The 17,470-nt window shown below is 43.3% G+C and overlaps 1 protein-coding gene across 1 annotated transcript in view; it reads left to right on the top strand.

Moving 5' to 3' along the window:
* The window catches only part of NPSR1 (neuropeptide S receptor 1), a 202,997-nt gene extending 185,770 nt beyond the window's left edge, over positions 1–17,227 (top strand). The window contains 4 exon segments of the mRNA XM_025379268.1: positions 2,551–2,627; positions 12,102–12,188; positions 15,680–15,860; positions 16,766–17,227. Of these exon segments, the coding sequence (XP_025235053.1) occupies positions 2,551–2,627; positions 12,102–12,188; positions 15,680–15,860; positions 16,766–16,856 (436 nt within the window). The 3' untranslated portion in view covers positions 16,857–17,227.
* The last annotated feature ends 243 nt before the right edge of the window (positions 17,228–17,470 follow it).

Raw genomic sequence — 17,470 nt, 5'->3', positions numbered from 1 at the left:
ACCGACAATCACAAAAAAAATAAGTGGAAAAAAGCACATTAGTCATGGATCATTGACTTGTTATATGTGAGAAAAATTCATTTATTTTGCTTAGGAAATGGGATCACACTGTGGGAAAGCCTCATGCCAGGTTGGTGCAGCCCTGCAGATAGAATACACGGCCATGGTGGGTAAAAGGGCCCCAGGGACCTGGCCAGCACTGTCCATGGGCATGAGGTCCAAGGTCAAAGAGGATCACAGGGCCCACAATAAAAGCAGTCATCAAAATGAATAAAGAGAGATTGTAAGGGTCTCCACTAATGCTGAAAACCTGGATGGAGAGGAAGGTACAGATTATGGAGTCATTTTGCTGAGACAATCCACGAAACTTATCCGCAATCTGATTGATCAGCTAAAGGAAAAGAGACAAAGCCAAGTGTGGTGACTCACACCTGTAATTTCAGCACTCTGGGAGGCCTAGGCAGGTGGATCTCTTGGGCCCAGGAGTTCAAGACTAGCCTGGCAACATGGTGAAACCCTGTCTCTAGAAAATGTACAAAAATTATCTGAGCAGGGTGGCACACACTGGTAGTTCCAGCTATTCAGGTGGCTGAGGTGGGAGGTCAAGGCTGCAGTGAGCTACGATCCTGACACTGCACTCCAGCCTGGGTGACAGAGCAAAACACTGGTGGTGACAAACAGCAACGCAGATGTCTCTTTGATGCTTGATTGCTACGCTCCAAGAAGTAGCCTGGTTTGGCAATAATACCCTAGTTATTAGGTGTTTGCCATGCTAACTGAAAAGTTGGTACTGGTTCTCACTCATCTGATTGGCCCTAAGTAAAAAGAGGGGGTGACTTAGGCCCAAATCCCTAAAGCATAAGACATTTCTTAACCTTTCTTCTGTGTACATGGTCGACAGTCATAAATATTTGACTTATTGGTCAATTACATACTGGGGTTGCAATTGACATAACCATTAACTTTCCATGGTGGGTGTAACCTTACCTTGCACAGTATTTCACTTTCTGGGGAAGAAGTTTCCCTGTTCTAGCAAATATTCAACTTACGGTTGAACTCACTAATAACATTTTTCTCATTTTTTCTTTTCTTCAGGAATAAAAAATAAAAAAAAAAAAAAAAAAAATCCCTTGGTAATTATGTGAGAAAGAATGGAGATGCTCCAAAAAGTCCCTGAGCTTTCCTGGAGCACTCCGAAGGGTTCGCTGAGCAAGAATGGGAAAAGGCAATAAGCAGCAGAGATTTTAACATTGCCATTAATTAAGTTATATTCTAAAGATCATTAAAAGCAATTAGTGCTTTGTCAGCTACTGCAAACTGAAGCTTTGATTTTTTTTTAACTAATGATTCTCAAGAGGGAAGACACACAGTTTTAAAATAAAGCATTGCTGTGTCCCAAAGTTTTTTGCCAAGGTGCTTAATGTAGTCAAAATATCAAGTAATATTAAAGAAGAGTAGTTTTTATATTTATCAAAGAGTACCCAGGATACAAAACTTCTTGACACTTTTGAATCATCAACACTTTGTTTTCCTGTTAGGCACAGATTAAATCATGTAAGAATTGGTGTGATATAGTGTAAAATAAATAGACAAGAAAGAGGAGAAAGGAAATTAATCCCCACTAATTTTCCAGCACTGTACTTGGCACTTTAAATATTGTCACATTTGATACTCAAAAAGTTCAAGAGGTCTGTATTGTTAACACCATTTTGTAGAACCTCAGCTGAGGCTCAGTGTAGTAGTTATCTATTACTCCTTTACAAATTACCACAAACCTAATGACTTAAAGCAAGATACATTTATCATCTCACAGTTTCTGTGGGTCAAGAATCTGGCCATGGCTTAACCGGGTCCCCTGCTCAGGCAAGGCAGTTATCAAGTTGTTTATCCAGGGCAGGGGGTCATCAGAGGCTACAATGGGAAAGGCTCTTTTCCAAGCTCCCTCAGATCCTTAGCAGAATTCATTTTCTTGCAGCTGTGGGGTTCATGGCACCTTGTTTCTTCAAAGTCAGCAATGGGGAGAGACACCAACAAGACAGGCGCTACACTCTATGTAATCAGTCCCATCCCCTTTGCCACTCTGCATTGATTAGAGGCAAGTCACCTGCTCTTCCCACACTAAAGGGGTGAGGATCACACAAAGCCATGAATGCCGGAGTCAGGTATCATAGACGTCACTTAAAAGATGTCACTGAAGTCAGGATTGTACAACAGACAAGTAGTAGAGGAGACCCAAGTCTTTTCTGACTCTAAGGCCTGTTTTTGGATTCTAATCACAGCTCTCCTTCAAACCATTTGGGTTACCTTGAGGAGACTGCATAACTTTACCAGGTCTTAGCCTCCTCACTTAAGACAGAAGTGACTCCATCCAATGGATCCTCATGGTCACTTTCAGTTGTGATTCTATAAACAGCAAGTATAGGGGGACAGCCATGGTGAAAAGATTCCTCCCTTTGCACCTTGCACTCGGGGAGGTGGAGTGGTCTTCTCTGTGTCCTCACAGTAGAGATCCACCAGCCACTTTAATACTACCTTTGGTTCTTTCTACAGCGTCATGTATGGCATTGTGATCCGAACTATTTGGATTAAAAGCAAAACCTACGAAACAGTGATTTCCAACTGCTCAGGTAAGTCTCTACTCTGCATGGCCCAATTCTTAGCTACTTTGCTTCTCCAGAGATTTTCCTCTAGCAAATGTGAGCTGGGGATTCCTTGATACACGAGCATACAGGATCATATCAGGACCCAGCCGACAGACCAGACCCACCAAAGGCTATCACAGGCAAGCTCTGTCGTCCCCCATGTGACCTCCCTAAAATTTAGGAGAAGGAAGGGGGCACTTTGGACCTGGCCAAGCTATGCCAGCAGAGAGTTAGCCTTTGAGCTAGGATCCAAGGGTTACCCCAGCCTCAGTTCTGGCAAAGAAGCACCTTGGAGGACACAGATATGAAAAGAGAGACTGTCCAAGGAGGACATCACACCTTCAGCAAAGATGAGGATAGGCTTTTCTGATTGGCTTGAATTTGCAGATACATAAAGCTGCCATCTGTCCATAGAACAATCCTGGACCCTAAGCCAGCAAAGGCACGGTGGTTCATTCTTTCCCAGCTGCCCCAACACACCAATTCAAACCAGATCAAGCCTAAGACCACCTACTACAACCTTCCCCCAAATTCCTTCTCAGTAAACCTGAATGCAGAGCCCAGGACTCTGAGCCCTGGAAGCCTGTCCTGCTTCCCAGGAAAACATTACTGGACCTGACCAAGGTCAATCTGGAGAAAACACAGCAAACCAAGGGACCAAAAGAAGAAAGGGCTTCTAGTTTTCTGTTTGTTGTAATGTCATAGCTCTGTAGAAGGAGACTGGATCCGCTCAGGTTACACACCCCTCCCATTCCTTGTGCACACACATACACACAACGTAAGCTCATATACACAAATACACACACCTTCACACACTCAGTCTCACACACACTAACAATACATACTCACAACTATATGCACTCACACAAGGACAACAAGCTGTACCACAAATATCTGGAATAAGAAGAGCTGCTTTCTGTTCCAGATGTGCCACAAAGAGCTGTGCCACCTGGCAAACCTACATAATCCCCGGGCTCCAAGACGTTAAAATAAGGGGATAGACTGGATTCTCCCTAAGCCCTCCTCTTTTCAGACTGTGAGTTAAATTTTGTTGGACCAAGACAGAGCTTATTTTCTCCCTCTCAAAGCTACTTTTTCCAATAAGACGGTGAGGCCGCCAAGAGGATGCACACGTATTATCGGGCACTGATAACCTGTGTCTTTTTCCCTAGAAGAATGAGTAGAGATATGTAAGTCTGGGTTCTCCACCTGAATTCAGTTCAATTCCTCTGTGTTCTTCTGCATGTCAGGAGTGGTACAAGGGACTGGGAATGACAAATGAATGAATAGCATGGTTCCTGACTATAGGCAACTTACAGTCTAGGGCCTTGGGTCTTGGCCCTGGCTACACAGTAGAATTACCTGGGGAGCTTTTAAAATGCACTAAAACCCAGACACCATTCCCTGCCAGATTCTGATTCACTCCATCTGGAGTGGGGCATGGACATCATTATTTCGGAAAAGCTCTTCAGGTATTTTTAATGTTCAACCAGGTCTGACAATCTGGTCCAGTGAGACACAGAGTCATAGGTGGCTGACCTTCACGCTGACTGACCAGTGTAACCAAGAGATGTGCTTAGGCTGCTTGGAAATTTTCAACCTATGAAGACCCAGTCATTCAGCTTAGGGCTAATTCCAGCCCCCATGGGTTAAATGGGAAATGGGCAATGGGCCATGGGTGAAATGGAGCAAACAGGAAACGAGTTAAAGGGAAGAACACAAGGAAAAGACCTAGCAGTGGCTGATAGGAGCTGCTCCGTCTGTCCCTCCGTCTTCTCTGTTGGTGTTGAGAGATGAATGGACGATGGCTTTGAGTGGGCCTTAGAGGGTCTAAGCATGACGTTTATACAGAGAAGTGCATGGCAAATATGTTTGCGGGTGCTGAGTTGATGGTTTTAAAAAATGAATATACATATATACATCTAGGATAATATTGGCTGTTTACTCAGGCTAAAGGGCCACAGGGCTATTGTTTCAATTATATGATTTAGGTAATTGTAGAAAATTTTTACATATGGCTAAGTGAAAAATAGAAGAAAATAAAAATCAACTAAAATTCGACCACTCAGAGATAATTGCAATTTCCATTTCCCTCTCTCTCTAGCTATCATCTATCTATACATGCACATATATATTCTGCTAAGTAAAAATATGTGCACATATCTATAAAAGGGATACCATACTGCTTTCTTTTTCTTAATGTACTATATTGGAGAAATATTTCTATGGCAATAAGTTTTCACAGGTAGCATGTGACACAACTGGTATTCAAATACACACATATTGAGTGCACACATAAAGACAAGACTTTTTAAAAATTAAAAACACAAACTCGGGGTCTTGTGTGCAGCTTCCCTTCCAGGACACTCCCTCTAGAGCTCTGCCTTCAGAGAGCTATTCCTACCTCATCTCCTGAAGGTTTTGTTTCGATATATTTAAAATCTAAAGGCTGAGTCATGACTGGCAATGTGGAGACCAATTTTGTGGAGGTAGCCGAGGTCTTCCTGTACTTTCAGACGAATCAGATTGGTATAAACCCCTGTCGTGTGATTTCTGCCAATTCCGTGGGTCTGACATGCTCCTCCCTGCTTGTCCCTCTGAGCACTCACTCTCACTGTCTCACCTCCTACAGCTCTCCTGTTCCCTCCACAGCAGCACCGCCCTTGCTCACCACCTTCCTCAGCATGCCTCCCCCCAGAGAGGCTAAGTTCCTGGTTCTCTCCAAAGTTCCCATGTCTCCTGCTACTGCATATGCCAGTCCTTGCACTCTTGGGCTCCCCTGACTTCCAGTCCTTGAAACCGTACAAAGCCACTTAGAGCTCTGTTTCCCACTGATACAGAGTGTGCCATTACTCCCTCCCAAAGGTGGAAATGGCTACCGCCACTTTTTGTTCTTTAATATAGTTTTATATCTCTATTATATCTATTTTTTAGTTACCATTAGTGACCTCATCCTGGAATGAGGGCAGCTGGTAATCTCAAAAGCTTATATGCTCTCTATATCTTATTCATAAATGGAACGCAGTTGATTTCCCATCTGTCATTATAGCCAAGCAGCTCTGGAGTTGGCAGGTAAATGGGATCTCCAGCTGGGTCCGCATGCCAGGATTATTGCTCATCAACAAGGGAACATTAGCCATGATTAGTGTGAACAGAAGCTCACTTTGTAAACACTGGCTGAAAAACTCAAGCCATCCTTAGTGCGAGAACCACTCTTCTTGCTGACAAATATGTCTATTTTCTCCCAGTCAAACGCTGACAGAAAGGAAAAGAAAAAGAACTGTATCATAAATTATCTAAAGACTTTCCCATAAACAAGCGTGGAAGGCAAGACATGGAGGAGACGGGGTTTCCAATCCTGTATGTTATCTTTCATAAACGAGCATATTATTGATGTCCAGGAGGATTTACTTGTGCAAACTAGAACATTTACTACTGCATGGGAGCAGGAGATTGGGCAGGTATACCCATGGAACAGACAAATTTCTCATTATAACTATGTCTAGCTATCATGGCTTGGCAGATATGATTCATGCTATATCCAAATTCCATGTTTTTAATTAAATGAGGCACACTAGAGTGAAGGAAAAAAGCTACAGATTAGGAATTGGGTTAGAGTCCTATTCACTTTCTATCTTAAAAAATTTAAGAGAAGCCCATTAACTGCTGTCCATATCAGCTTCTTCATCAGTAACTGTGAATAAAATGACTCCCCTACAATTAACTACATTTAATAAAAGATGTGCCGGAAAAACATAAAGATACAAATAAATGACGCTTATGACATGTTCGTGGATAGTAAGGTTCAATATCATAAAGACGTTGAATCTCCCCAGCTGATCTACAAGTTAATAAAGTTCCAAACAAAATTGAATTGAAACATTTTATTGAGCTTCACAAGCCTATTTTAAAATAGACATGAAAAATTCAAGAGCCATGAGTAGCCTAGACATTCCTAGAGATGCAAAACAAGGTAGAGAAAGTTTGGTTTACCAAATATTGAAAGCATTATAAAGCCAGAGTGCGGTACTGGCACAATAGACAAATGGAAACCTCAGTTTCCTTGCCATCTGCTGCCTGCCCACGAATCCAATGCCACATATTTCAGGTTTTCATTAAGACAGCACCGCATATGAGGTACCAATCTCTACTTTAGTAAGAGAAACACTAGCAGCTGTGTAACCCAAAATATCAGTAGACTTAACCACATAGAAGTTTATGTCTTAATTAAAATCCAGTTGGCAATAAAGACCAGAGGGAAAGGCATTGTTCCACACAGTCATTCAGAAATTCAAGCAGGTGGAGATTCTGCCACACTTAACAGAGGGCTGCTAAGGTACCCCTCAGCACCTCCCTCCAGCAGGCAGGGGCAGGGGAAGAGAGAGTGGAGGACTGCTCAGGATAGGTATCTGAGCCAGGTTTGGGGATGGCAGACATTGACTCTTCCCAGCATCCCTTAGGCAGATCTTAGTCACATGACTACACATTGCTGGAAGGCAAGCTGGGAATTGTAGTCTAGTTGTATGCCCTGAGGAAACAGGAATGAGTTTGGTGAACAGCTCATCTGTCTTTGCATAATTATTTTAGGCTGTCAGGGCTCCTGCTTCTGCCTGAGCTGAGGTGCTGAGGTACAGAAAGGGCTATCTGGTGGGTTAGTGAAATCTCATATCTAGCTATAATTTACGGTTGGCTCTGGGCTATAAACCTCCTGAAAAGGAACTCAAAATGCCTTCCTACTTGAAGGTTCAGATATATGCAGCATGTCCAGCTAATGGGGAGAGAGGGAGTACCTCAGATGACTAGAAAGGGACAATAAGATCCCTGAATGTGAAAACATTCTGGAGAATACGGAGTCAGGCACAATGAGTCTTAAGGTCAAAGGGAAATGTAAGTTCTGGGTCACAGAAGAACATTCCCACCTAACCACTCTAGCCACTTGTCGGCATCTAGGGAGGAAAACGCTGTGTGGGGGGGCTAAAGAAGCTGAAACTCTTGGGAGTTCAAGTGAGTCTGCTGCAGGCCCCTGGAATAGCACAGCACAGAGGAGAGAGGCGATTCCCTTGCTTCCTGGCAGAAGAACTTGGACAGCAGGTATCGCAGGGAAGAGCAGTGGTGCTGAATAACCCACAGCCCAGGGACAGAACTGAGGCCCTGAGAGGGGAACAGAAGAGCAAAGCAACTGCCCAGGGTCAAGAGCAATAATGAAGAGGACTCACAACGTTGCTTTGAAGTGACTGTGGCTGTGGAAGCATCTGGTGCCCAGCCGGAGCCCCTCAAGAGGCAGTCCTTGGCAAAGAGGTGGTCTGGGTGAAGTGACCTGGGGCAACCCAGGGCAGCTGCAGCGAGCTTAGAAAGCAGGATCCAGATAGTGTCACCATAGAGGCACAGGTGGTGGCCCGGGTGGATCCTGGAACATTGAGACACCTCCTTGGGTCTCTCAGAAAAACTAGAGGGACAAAACCCCCTGGGGAGAAATGGACCGCAGTCCCGCAGCTAAGCAGATGAGACCTAATGTGCTTAAAATACTGAACTGATGATTTCAGGGGGATATTCAAGCTGTATTAGTAAAGAGAATGTTACTGTTCAAAATGAATTTCAAGTTTTAAAAATTTTAGAAATCAGGAAAAACTGCTAAAAAACTTTGAAGTTTTTAAAAATCAACCTAACATACACAAAGTTTCTAATATAGGAAGCATATTTATTTTAAAATATTTCCAGTTAGACTTCCTTGTTTCTAAATAAATCACCTGCACTCACTATAAGTTCAAAGATGAATTCCCCCCACCACCTCCCAGGAAACAATTCTGCTTCCATTTGGAATCCCAAGGTGCCAACTGCTCCCACTTCAGGTGCTCAGCCTGCATAAATAATGGGTTCCCAGTGGCTCTGTAAGAGGCATGTGGTCTTGGGAAGATGAGGAGCCAGAAATGGCCATTTGGAGACTAAATTTTCAGCATGTGCCCCCATTAGGGATATACTCTGGAACTAAAACAGTCCACATCAGTGTGCTTCTTCCAGTCCCAAATCGAATGGACCTGCCACTTTCAGGCTACCCAAATTATTAATGCACAGTGACAGCTGAATTTAACTGTTTTTCACTGCAGCTCAGCGCCAAGGCCTGAGTAGAAATAATCCTTTTATCTCCCAATAAAGGAGAATTACCGGCATTTTGTAGCTCAGCTCTCTCTGAAGGGCCATCTTTAGAAGCTAGAGGCTTTGCATTTCCTGGAATGGTCAGATTAAAGATGCTTTTCTCTGATCTCTGGGCAGGTAGTTGATTATATTGTCACCCAGTTGCCCTGTGGAAAGCACTGCAGGTTTCCATTTTAAAGGGATTTCAGAGCACAAATGTCATTCTCGAAAACTTTTCTGAAAGACCAACTTAGTCTTCAGAGCCATACTGTTTAGGAGCCAGCTGTTGCCTAGGAACAGCCAGTAGGGATGCTTTGAAATAATATAATTTGGTCTGCTGTCTTCTTTACTTGCCCCCCATGGGTATAATCTCACCTGGATCATTTTCTGCTGTACATAATTCTTACACAGATAACAACCTTATATAATAGACAATCAAATGTAGTAATACCTTCTATTCACTTCCATAAAGATGGCTCACCTTCCACCTGAAATACTGATAAAACTGCATTCATCTCAACTGATAAGACATCTGACATCCCATCATGGGGCTTGGTTCCTTGAATATATTATTTTATGTTAATCTTCAAAGGAACTCTGAATTAGGTGTTCTACACCTCAAGTTTTAAATGGGAGAACTGAAGCCAGGAACTTTAGGCAATTTGCCTAAGGTTATACAGTTTTAGTAATTGGTAGAGATGGAGGATCCATTCCAGTCTGATCTTAAAGCCTGTGTCCTTCCCAAGATCCCATCCTGGAAATCAAGGTTTCTCACCTTTGACACCTTTGGCATTTTGGACTGGATAATTCTTTGTTGTGGGGGCTGCCCTGTGCATTGAAGGATGTTTAGCAACATTCCTGGTCTCTGCCCACTAGATGCCAGTAGCACACATTCACACACAATCGTGGTGATTAAAAATGTGTCCAGACATTGCCAAAAGTTCCCTGTAAAGCAAGATCACCCCAGCGGAGAATCACTGCTCTAAATGTTCTGAAGCATTTGCTTTCTTACAAGGCTGAGGTTTCGTGGTCCCATGAAATGCACAGAAGAATCTGAAGACCCTGATGGTATTTAGGAGTGGCCTTACAGGGTATGCTTTAAGAAATATGAATTAATTATAATTAGCATTTTTTCTTTGTACCTAAAGAGCCCCTATTCCTGTTACTCTTGAAAATCATTTGTCCTCTGCAATGAGTAAATGTTCACACTGCAAAACCACTCAGAAACTTCAGTGGCCTGCGGCTGCCTCAGGAGTTCAGCCCAAGCTCCTCAGAAAGACATTCAAGGCCTCCCCAGTTTGCCTTCAGTTCTCTTCTCCACTCTCAAACCCCACGTATTTGTAGGTTACAGCCAAGCAATATGACTCACTGTGGTTAAAACGCATCCTACGTTTTCTTGTTCCATGTCTTGGCTGAGGATATTCACTCTCTGCCTCCCGCCTCTCCTGATCCCACGCCACATCCCGCCTTTGTCTTGGAATCCTTCTTATGTCATTTGAGTTCACTTGATGCTCTCTGCAACTCCCACACAGCCTCCCCAGCACAGTGGTGGAAGGATGGGTCTCTCCTCTGTCCACAGTTGGTTTCTGTCTTAGTCCATTTTCTGCTGCTATAACAGAATACCACAGACTGGGAAATTTATTTAAAAAGAGATTGATTTGGCTTATGGTTCTAGAGGCTGGGAAATCCAAGAGCAGGGCACTTGCAACTGGCAAAGGTCATCCCATGGCAGAAGACAGAGGGTGAAAGTGAGCACCCAAGACAGAGAGAAAGTTAAGCCAAACTTATCCATACCATCAGAAGCCCTCTTCCACAATAATAGCAGTAATTCATTCATGAGGGCCAAGCCCTAGTGGTCTAATCACCTCTCAAAGGCTCCACCTCCCAATACTGTTACAATGACAATTAAATTTACACATGAGTTTTGGCAGAGTCATTCAAACCATAGCAGCATCTCGCTCATCTCAACCAGTTTTATGGAGAGTGTGTGATCTTTCATGCTGGATTGAAAATTCTTAGAGAACAAGTACTATATTTCAGGCCTTCTAGTCAGTCCTTATCTCTTAGCAGACGTGCTATACTTGGGGGGTTGGGCTAGATCAGATTGGAGGTGGGATTGAATGAATATTGCAAAGGTAAACATCTGACTGGTTTCCATGGGCATTAAAATAAATTTCGAACGTGAGAGCTGGGCAGTGCAGTGAAGACAATGGAGCACATCAGTTTGTCTTTCTAGTGCACAACTGCCCTACTCCAGGTGACTTTTTGGATGCCCTGAGTGGGCCTCTGACCAGGGCCACCACTAGGGTTGTGCCCACTGAGCCTCACTGGGTGGCTCCTGGCTGAGAGGTGTGTGTGGCTGGCATCCTCTTCTTATTTCCCTCACTGAGTGTGTGCCCTAGGCAGGCCTGTGCTTATCAGAGAAAGGGCCCCTTTTCCGAAATTTCACAAAGGTGGCATATGGGCTGGTGGAAGCCCTGACACTAAAAACTCTTCCATGAGGAAAGGGACAGCACATCTGACATTTTTATTCCCAAATTTATAGGTAATCACTCCTTTAACTAAGGCTTATTGCACTGGATCCTGCCTAGCCTATCCTATCACTTTGTTTTGCCACTGCTCGACTAGTGAGAGGTGGTTATTGATTCATTCAACATATTTGTGTTAGTCACTGAATATGTGTATAGGCTACAGGAGTGCAAAAACAAAGCCCCTGTCCTCATCAAGCTTGTATTCTAGTAGATCCTTATATTCACCCCTCAGTGTTCACCATCAGACAACAGCCACATACAAAACAAAATGTATATCCAAGCTCCTGTTTTGGAGAGTTCTGATACCCCTGTTTTGAGCTTTTCTTGAGTGTTTTTTGTTTTGTTTTGTTTTTGTTTTTTTTCTTTTTTTACAAATGTATTTGTCTGGGGCAATCATTTTAGAAAATAACTTTGCCTAGGTTGCTAAAGTGGTTGCATGGGTGTCTCAGCATAGCCAGGGCTCAGAGAGTAGTGCTCCTCAGGGAAGACCTCAATTCCTGCATGGTCACATGGTCGAATTTCAGCTACAGCTGTTCAGACCATCTGACCAAGTCTGTTGAGACAGTCTGAGCATTCCATACCATTTGCATGTAATATTAAGGTATAAGCTGAGCATTCTCCAGAAACCAGCCGAGAACCATCTTTAATCTAAAAATTTCCAAGGAGGGCCATCTGGGCATAAATGCACAGGATATAAGTGAAAACTGGAGTCTAACCTTTAATGTTCCTGTTGGCAGAAACAGAAACTGTCACATCTTGAACACTTCATCTTACTATCCCCCTCTTGTATCTACAGATGGAAAACTGTGCAGCAGCTACAACTGAGGACTCATCTCGAAGGCAAAAATCAAGGCTATCAAGTATAGCATCGTCATCATTCTTGGTAAGCTATGTCCCTCCTTGAACTGTAAAGTGGTATGAACATCCCAAAAGCAAGCTTGCTCCTGGGACCTGGTGGCAGAAAGGAATTTGCCAACGGGCACTTCTACATTGGTCTGATTGGAAAGGAATGTGTGAAACTCATCAGCCCATTCATGGTTCCTTCAAGGGCTCACATTTGGTTCTTAATCGCTCTCCTTATGAATACAGCTGCCTGCCAAGGCTATGGGTTGAATAATTTGGAGAAAATCTGATTAGGAACTAGCTGAAGTGGATGCTCACATCACCTGCTAACTCAGTCACTTCCTTGAAGACACTCTCTTCCCCAAGGCTGGAGTTCACAAGCAAAAAGAAGATAGAAGCGGCTTTCCACCTTTTCTGAATATTTAACGTTAGGTTCACTACAAATTTCTCCCTTATGGCGCCTTACCTGCCCTTCCACCCTCCTGTCTTCTGCCCTTTCCTTTTCCTTTCTCTCTACTCTTAAGACTCATAAAGTCACCTTGCACTATTTCCTGTCTGAAATACTCTGCTCTCTGGTGGTGATCTGACTTACTTCCTAACCTCATTTGTTCCCCAACAATGCCACCTCCCTGAGGGCTCCTTGAGAAGTCTTTTTAATATCCTTTTTCTAGTCTACTCTGTCTTACTTTTGTTCTCGGTTCTGCCTGGCACTATAGGACATAGACTGATTTTCTTATAGTCTGTCTCTCCTGTTGGAGTAGTGAATCTATGAGGGCAATGACTTTGGCTTTTGTATTACTTATGTTATCACCAAGACCTAAAATAGGGTCCCCTACACACTGCTCAATTAACATTTGTTGAATGAATGAATGAATGAATGAAAATATGCAAGAAGGAAAGGGATTTGTACTATTTTCTTTTTTATTTAGCTTACATATCCCCTCTTTGCCCCTCTGGCAGCTCTTGGAAGCTCCGAGGAAGCATAGCTCTCCCATTAGCTACATGTCAAAGCACCAGAACAGTCTTCTCACCTTTCTAAAATGCAACTGCAAAATGCCAAACAGACCACACACAGCATGACTCAGCCAGCAGGACGTAGGCACAAAACAGCATTGCAGGCGGAACTGGGATAAAACATATACAACCCACCGGGGCTCAAAAACTTTGTCAGAGGCTTCTGAAGCAGATCAGAGACTCCTCTGTCTTCTCAGATAGTCAGAACGACAGATGCACGTTCCCTGGATGTTGAGTTGGAAAATGTTATGTTTACAAGTATGTCCCAGAGCCAACATAGCCCTTTGTCATCAGCAGCCATACACCAAGGCCACGTGGGATCCCTTCAGTCAGCAAGCAGAGACACCTACTAGAGGGTCAGCAAATGTCGACAACCCTATCAGACCAAAAGGGCACTTTCTATAGCAAACGCTTTGTAATGTCCCTTTCCCATCTTGAAATAAAATGCCTACTTATACTACCTACCATGATAATTAAAACGTTAATATATTGCCAAAAAATAATACAAAGGAGGAATAAGAAAATAATCTAAAATAAAACAATACATTTAATTAATTAAAATTTATACCAATTTTAATGTGTAAAAGCATAAGCACAGCTACACTAGAAGAATAATGAAGTAGTCACACCTACACCTTGACATAATAACAGCTACAATGAAAACCAGTACAGGTGTATTTTCATGGAGACATAAAAAAATGTAAGCAGTATTGTTGTCAGTGACTTGATTTTCTGAGCTGGCAAAAAGAAAAAATCCTTGTAAAATTTTGAATTAAACAAAGTAATGTTTCCTCCATTTACAACAGAATTGCATTTCTACAAATTTCGGTATTTATTTAATCTGTGTTTATGTGTAAAACAAAGTCAAGTTTCTAGACTGGGATAACTATACAGAAGTTTCTCTTCTACATGAATGGGTATTCAAAGTAGATACAAATCTTCGCTGGCTGGGCTGCCTGTACCATGCCAGAGAACTGGTATCCCTGTGACAACCAGAATCCTCCAACCCCACATATACACACAGGCAGACACACAAGCTCACAAGGCCATTGGCCCTGCTTAGTGCCCCAGATACTGTTCAGGGCCAGTGTTTGGGTTAATTAACCAGGATCCAGAACACTTAGTGGGCTTTGTGTTTGAATTGCTCCACTTTAATACATTGCCAAGGTCTGGGGTCGAGAGGGGAACCATGAGTCAGTTTATCATTCTAAAATTCCCCAACAAGTTACAGAATCCACATTAGAGTTATGGCGGAAAGCTTGTCCCTGCATGCAGACAGCCAAGGAAGCCAAACTTCTACTCTGAGAAAAAAATCTATGGATGAGAAAGTGGGAGAAGGAGAGTGGAGAAGTTATGGCAAGAAGATGAGAGATGTATGTATTTCCAGTCAACTCATGAGTATTTAGCTCTGTGTCGTAGTCTGTGCTCCCCAGAGGATAATGAGAGAGAGAGGTTTATTAGAAGGGATTGGCCCAGGTAATTACTGAGGCTGAGAATTCCCAAGCTGCGCAGTTGGAAGCTGGAGACCCAGGAAAACCAGCGGTGTAGTTGCCAGTCCAAGTCTGAGTCCAAAGGTCTGAAAATCAGGAGAGTGGATGGTGTACATTTCAGTTTGATTCCAAGTGTGAAGGCAGAAGACCAATTTCCTAGCTTGAAGACAGGCAAACAGAGTGAATCTTCTTTTACTCAACCTTTTTCTATGACTAAGGCCTTCAACAGATTGGACACGGCCCATGAATAGGGGAGGGCAATCTGCTTTTCTTACTCTACCAGTTCAAATGTTACACTCATCCAGAAACGTCTTCATACGTATCCAGAATAGTGTTTAACCAAACATCTGAGCACTCCGCAGCCCAGTCAAGTAGTCTCAAAACTAGCCATCACACTCTGACTCCCCACCTTTCATCCATTTCTTTTGAGAATTTGGAGCCAAAACTGGGGTCTCATACATGCCAATGGATTTAGAGAAGGGTATAGTGTGGGTGTTTTCTGGAGAGGCCAACTTAGAGGTGAAAGAGAAAATTGAGAACACTGTCATTAAACTGGTGTGTGCTTAGAAAATATTGTGATCACCCCTTCTCCCTGACATAACCTAAAACCAGTAGTCACTATGTGGTCAAAATGCTTCCTGTTCTGTCTTTGCCTAGAGAGTCTTCAAAGTATTTTGCTATTTTTTCCTGATCCCTGTGTTGGATGAGATGGTATGGCCATAGTCACTTGTTCCTGGGGTTTCTATAAGGAATCCACAGCAGTAGAAATTTGACCCTTCTTTACAGACAGAGAAGCTCTACGACCTTTGCTCAGTTTTAGGAACATGTCTGTAAGATGTGTCCATATGTATGTGTGTATGTGTTTAAGTGAATGTGACATCAATGCTCTAAACAGCATCCAACCCCAATATTTCTGAGAAATTCCAGGTCCCAAAGAACCTCCCAGGTAAAAGTCCAGTCAGGACCAACCAAAAGAGACCCCTCAACTGTTACCTGCTGTGGTGCTAATGGCTCTCTTCTCCCCCAGCCTTCATCTGCTGTTGGAGTCCATACTTCCTCTTTGACATTTTGGACAATTTCAACCTCCTTCCAGACACCCAGGAGCGTTTCCATGCCTCTGTGATCATTCAGAACCTGCCAGCATTGAATAGTGCCATCAACCCCCTCATCTACTGTGTCTTCAGCAGCTCCATCTCTTTCCCCTGCGGGTAAGGGGAGCTCCTGCATGGGTCAGATACACTGATGGTCATTGCGCTGGGATTCTGTCAACACGTGGGTTTCTCACGTCTACACTCTCCAGCAGGTTACAGAATCCCCCTTTTATAGATGAGAGGCTTGAGAGTCAGAAAGATTCCACTAACGTGGCTGATTCAAACCCTGGCCCAGGCCACAGCTGATGTGCTTTTTCCTATACCACAACACCTCGTATAGAAAACACCTTAATCATGACACATCTAGAAGACCTTGCTTGCTTTTGTTCAAAGCATCTTCACATGAATTGCTTCAATACAGTTATATAGCAATAACAGGACATGGAGCCTTATTACCATTTTAGAGATAAACAAAGTGAGTCTTACATGGTTAATGACATCATTGAGGTTATATGAATAATTAGCAGAGCTGAAATTAAATCCCTCCCACAGTTATTGTGATTCTTCTGTTTTTCTGCTGTTTTTCAGTTGTTTTCCTGCATAAGCCACAGAGGGTAGGTGGAGAATTCCATAGGAGATACAAGAGGAGAACAATTTAAGTCTTGGGCTTAATGCCAGTCGGTGAAGTTTATATCTTGCCATTGCTTATTCGTAGCGATGTGTGACCTTGGGCAAGTTATTTAATGTCTATAAACCTCAGCTTCTTCATCTGTAAAACGGGGCTAATAGCAGTGTCTACCTATTGGCCTGTGATGTCTCTGTCCTCTGGGCTCTGGTGCTGACCAGTGAGAAGGAGAGCTGTGAGTCATGGAGAAGGAAGGTCAGGGTATTACATGTAAAGTGCCTGGCACAGTTGTCTGATCTTTAATACAGTTTTTATAACTATTGTATCTTAACATGTCTACTTCCCTTTTCATTAGGTCAAATTATTTCCCTCCCTGCTTCATTTTGACTTTCTCCAGGGAGCGAAGATCACAGGATTCCAGAATGACGTTCCGAGAGAGAACCGAGAGGCATGAGATGCAGATTCTGTCCAAGCTAGAATTCATCTAGACCCTAGGACAGTGCCAGTGCTAGGCTGAGCACCATCAACTCTCCCAGGTCCCTGTCACCTGCTTGGGCATGTGCATAAAACTCGAGCCAACTTCATCCCACCCTCGTCATCACCTGGGAGATGCACAAGACAAATGTTCTAATGAGTGCATGCACTGCGTTAAGTATTGGCCAACACGAACTCCCCAGTTACTCATGCCAGCCAGGAAGGAAACACCTTCCTTCCCGACCATTCCCAGCCCTCCTTCCCACTGGCCAGCACCTGAACCCAGTGAACACAGGCATCAGTGGCCCAAGGTCCTGGCTTGGAGCCAGTGAGTAGACAGGCAAGCAGAGGGGACAAAGGTAGCTGGGTTATACATGAATATTCTCATTACAAAGAAGAAAATAAAAGACTTAATTAAGCCTAGACCTTTTCCCCCAGTTTTGGATTGGAGGTTCAGTGCTTGTAGCCAAGAAAGTGTTTGTCCTTGAAATGCCAACAAATTCATTTCCAGGCATTGGCGCTTTGCACCTCTTCTGCAGATAGCCTCAGTTTGCAGATGGGTGTGCTGGCAGCAGCCAAGTACATCTCCTATTCCATCAACAAATGATTTGTGGTAAGGGCATACTGT

The sequence above is a fragment of the Theropithecus gelada genome, chromosome 3, assembly GCF_003255815.1.
Source record: "Theropithecus gelada isolate Dixy chromosome 3, Tgel_1.0, whole genome shotgun sequence".
Taxonomy (NCBI): Eukaryota; Metazoa; Chordata; class Mammalia; order Primates; family Cercopithecidae; genus Theropithecus; species Theropithecus gelada.
Note: the sequence above shows the minus strand (reverse complement) of the source record. Positions and strands in the feature narration are given on the sequence as shown.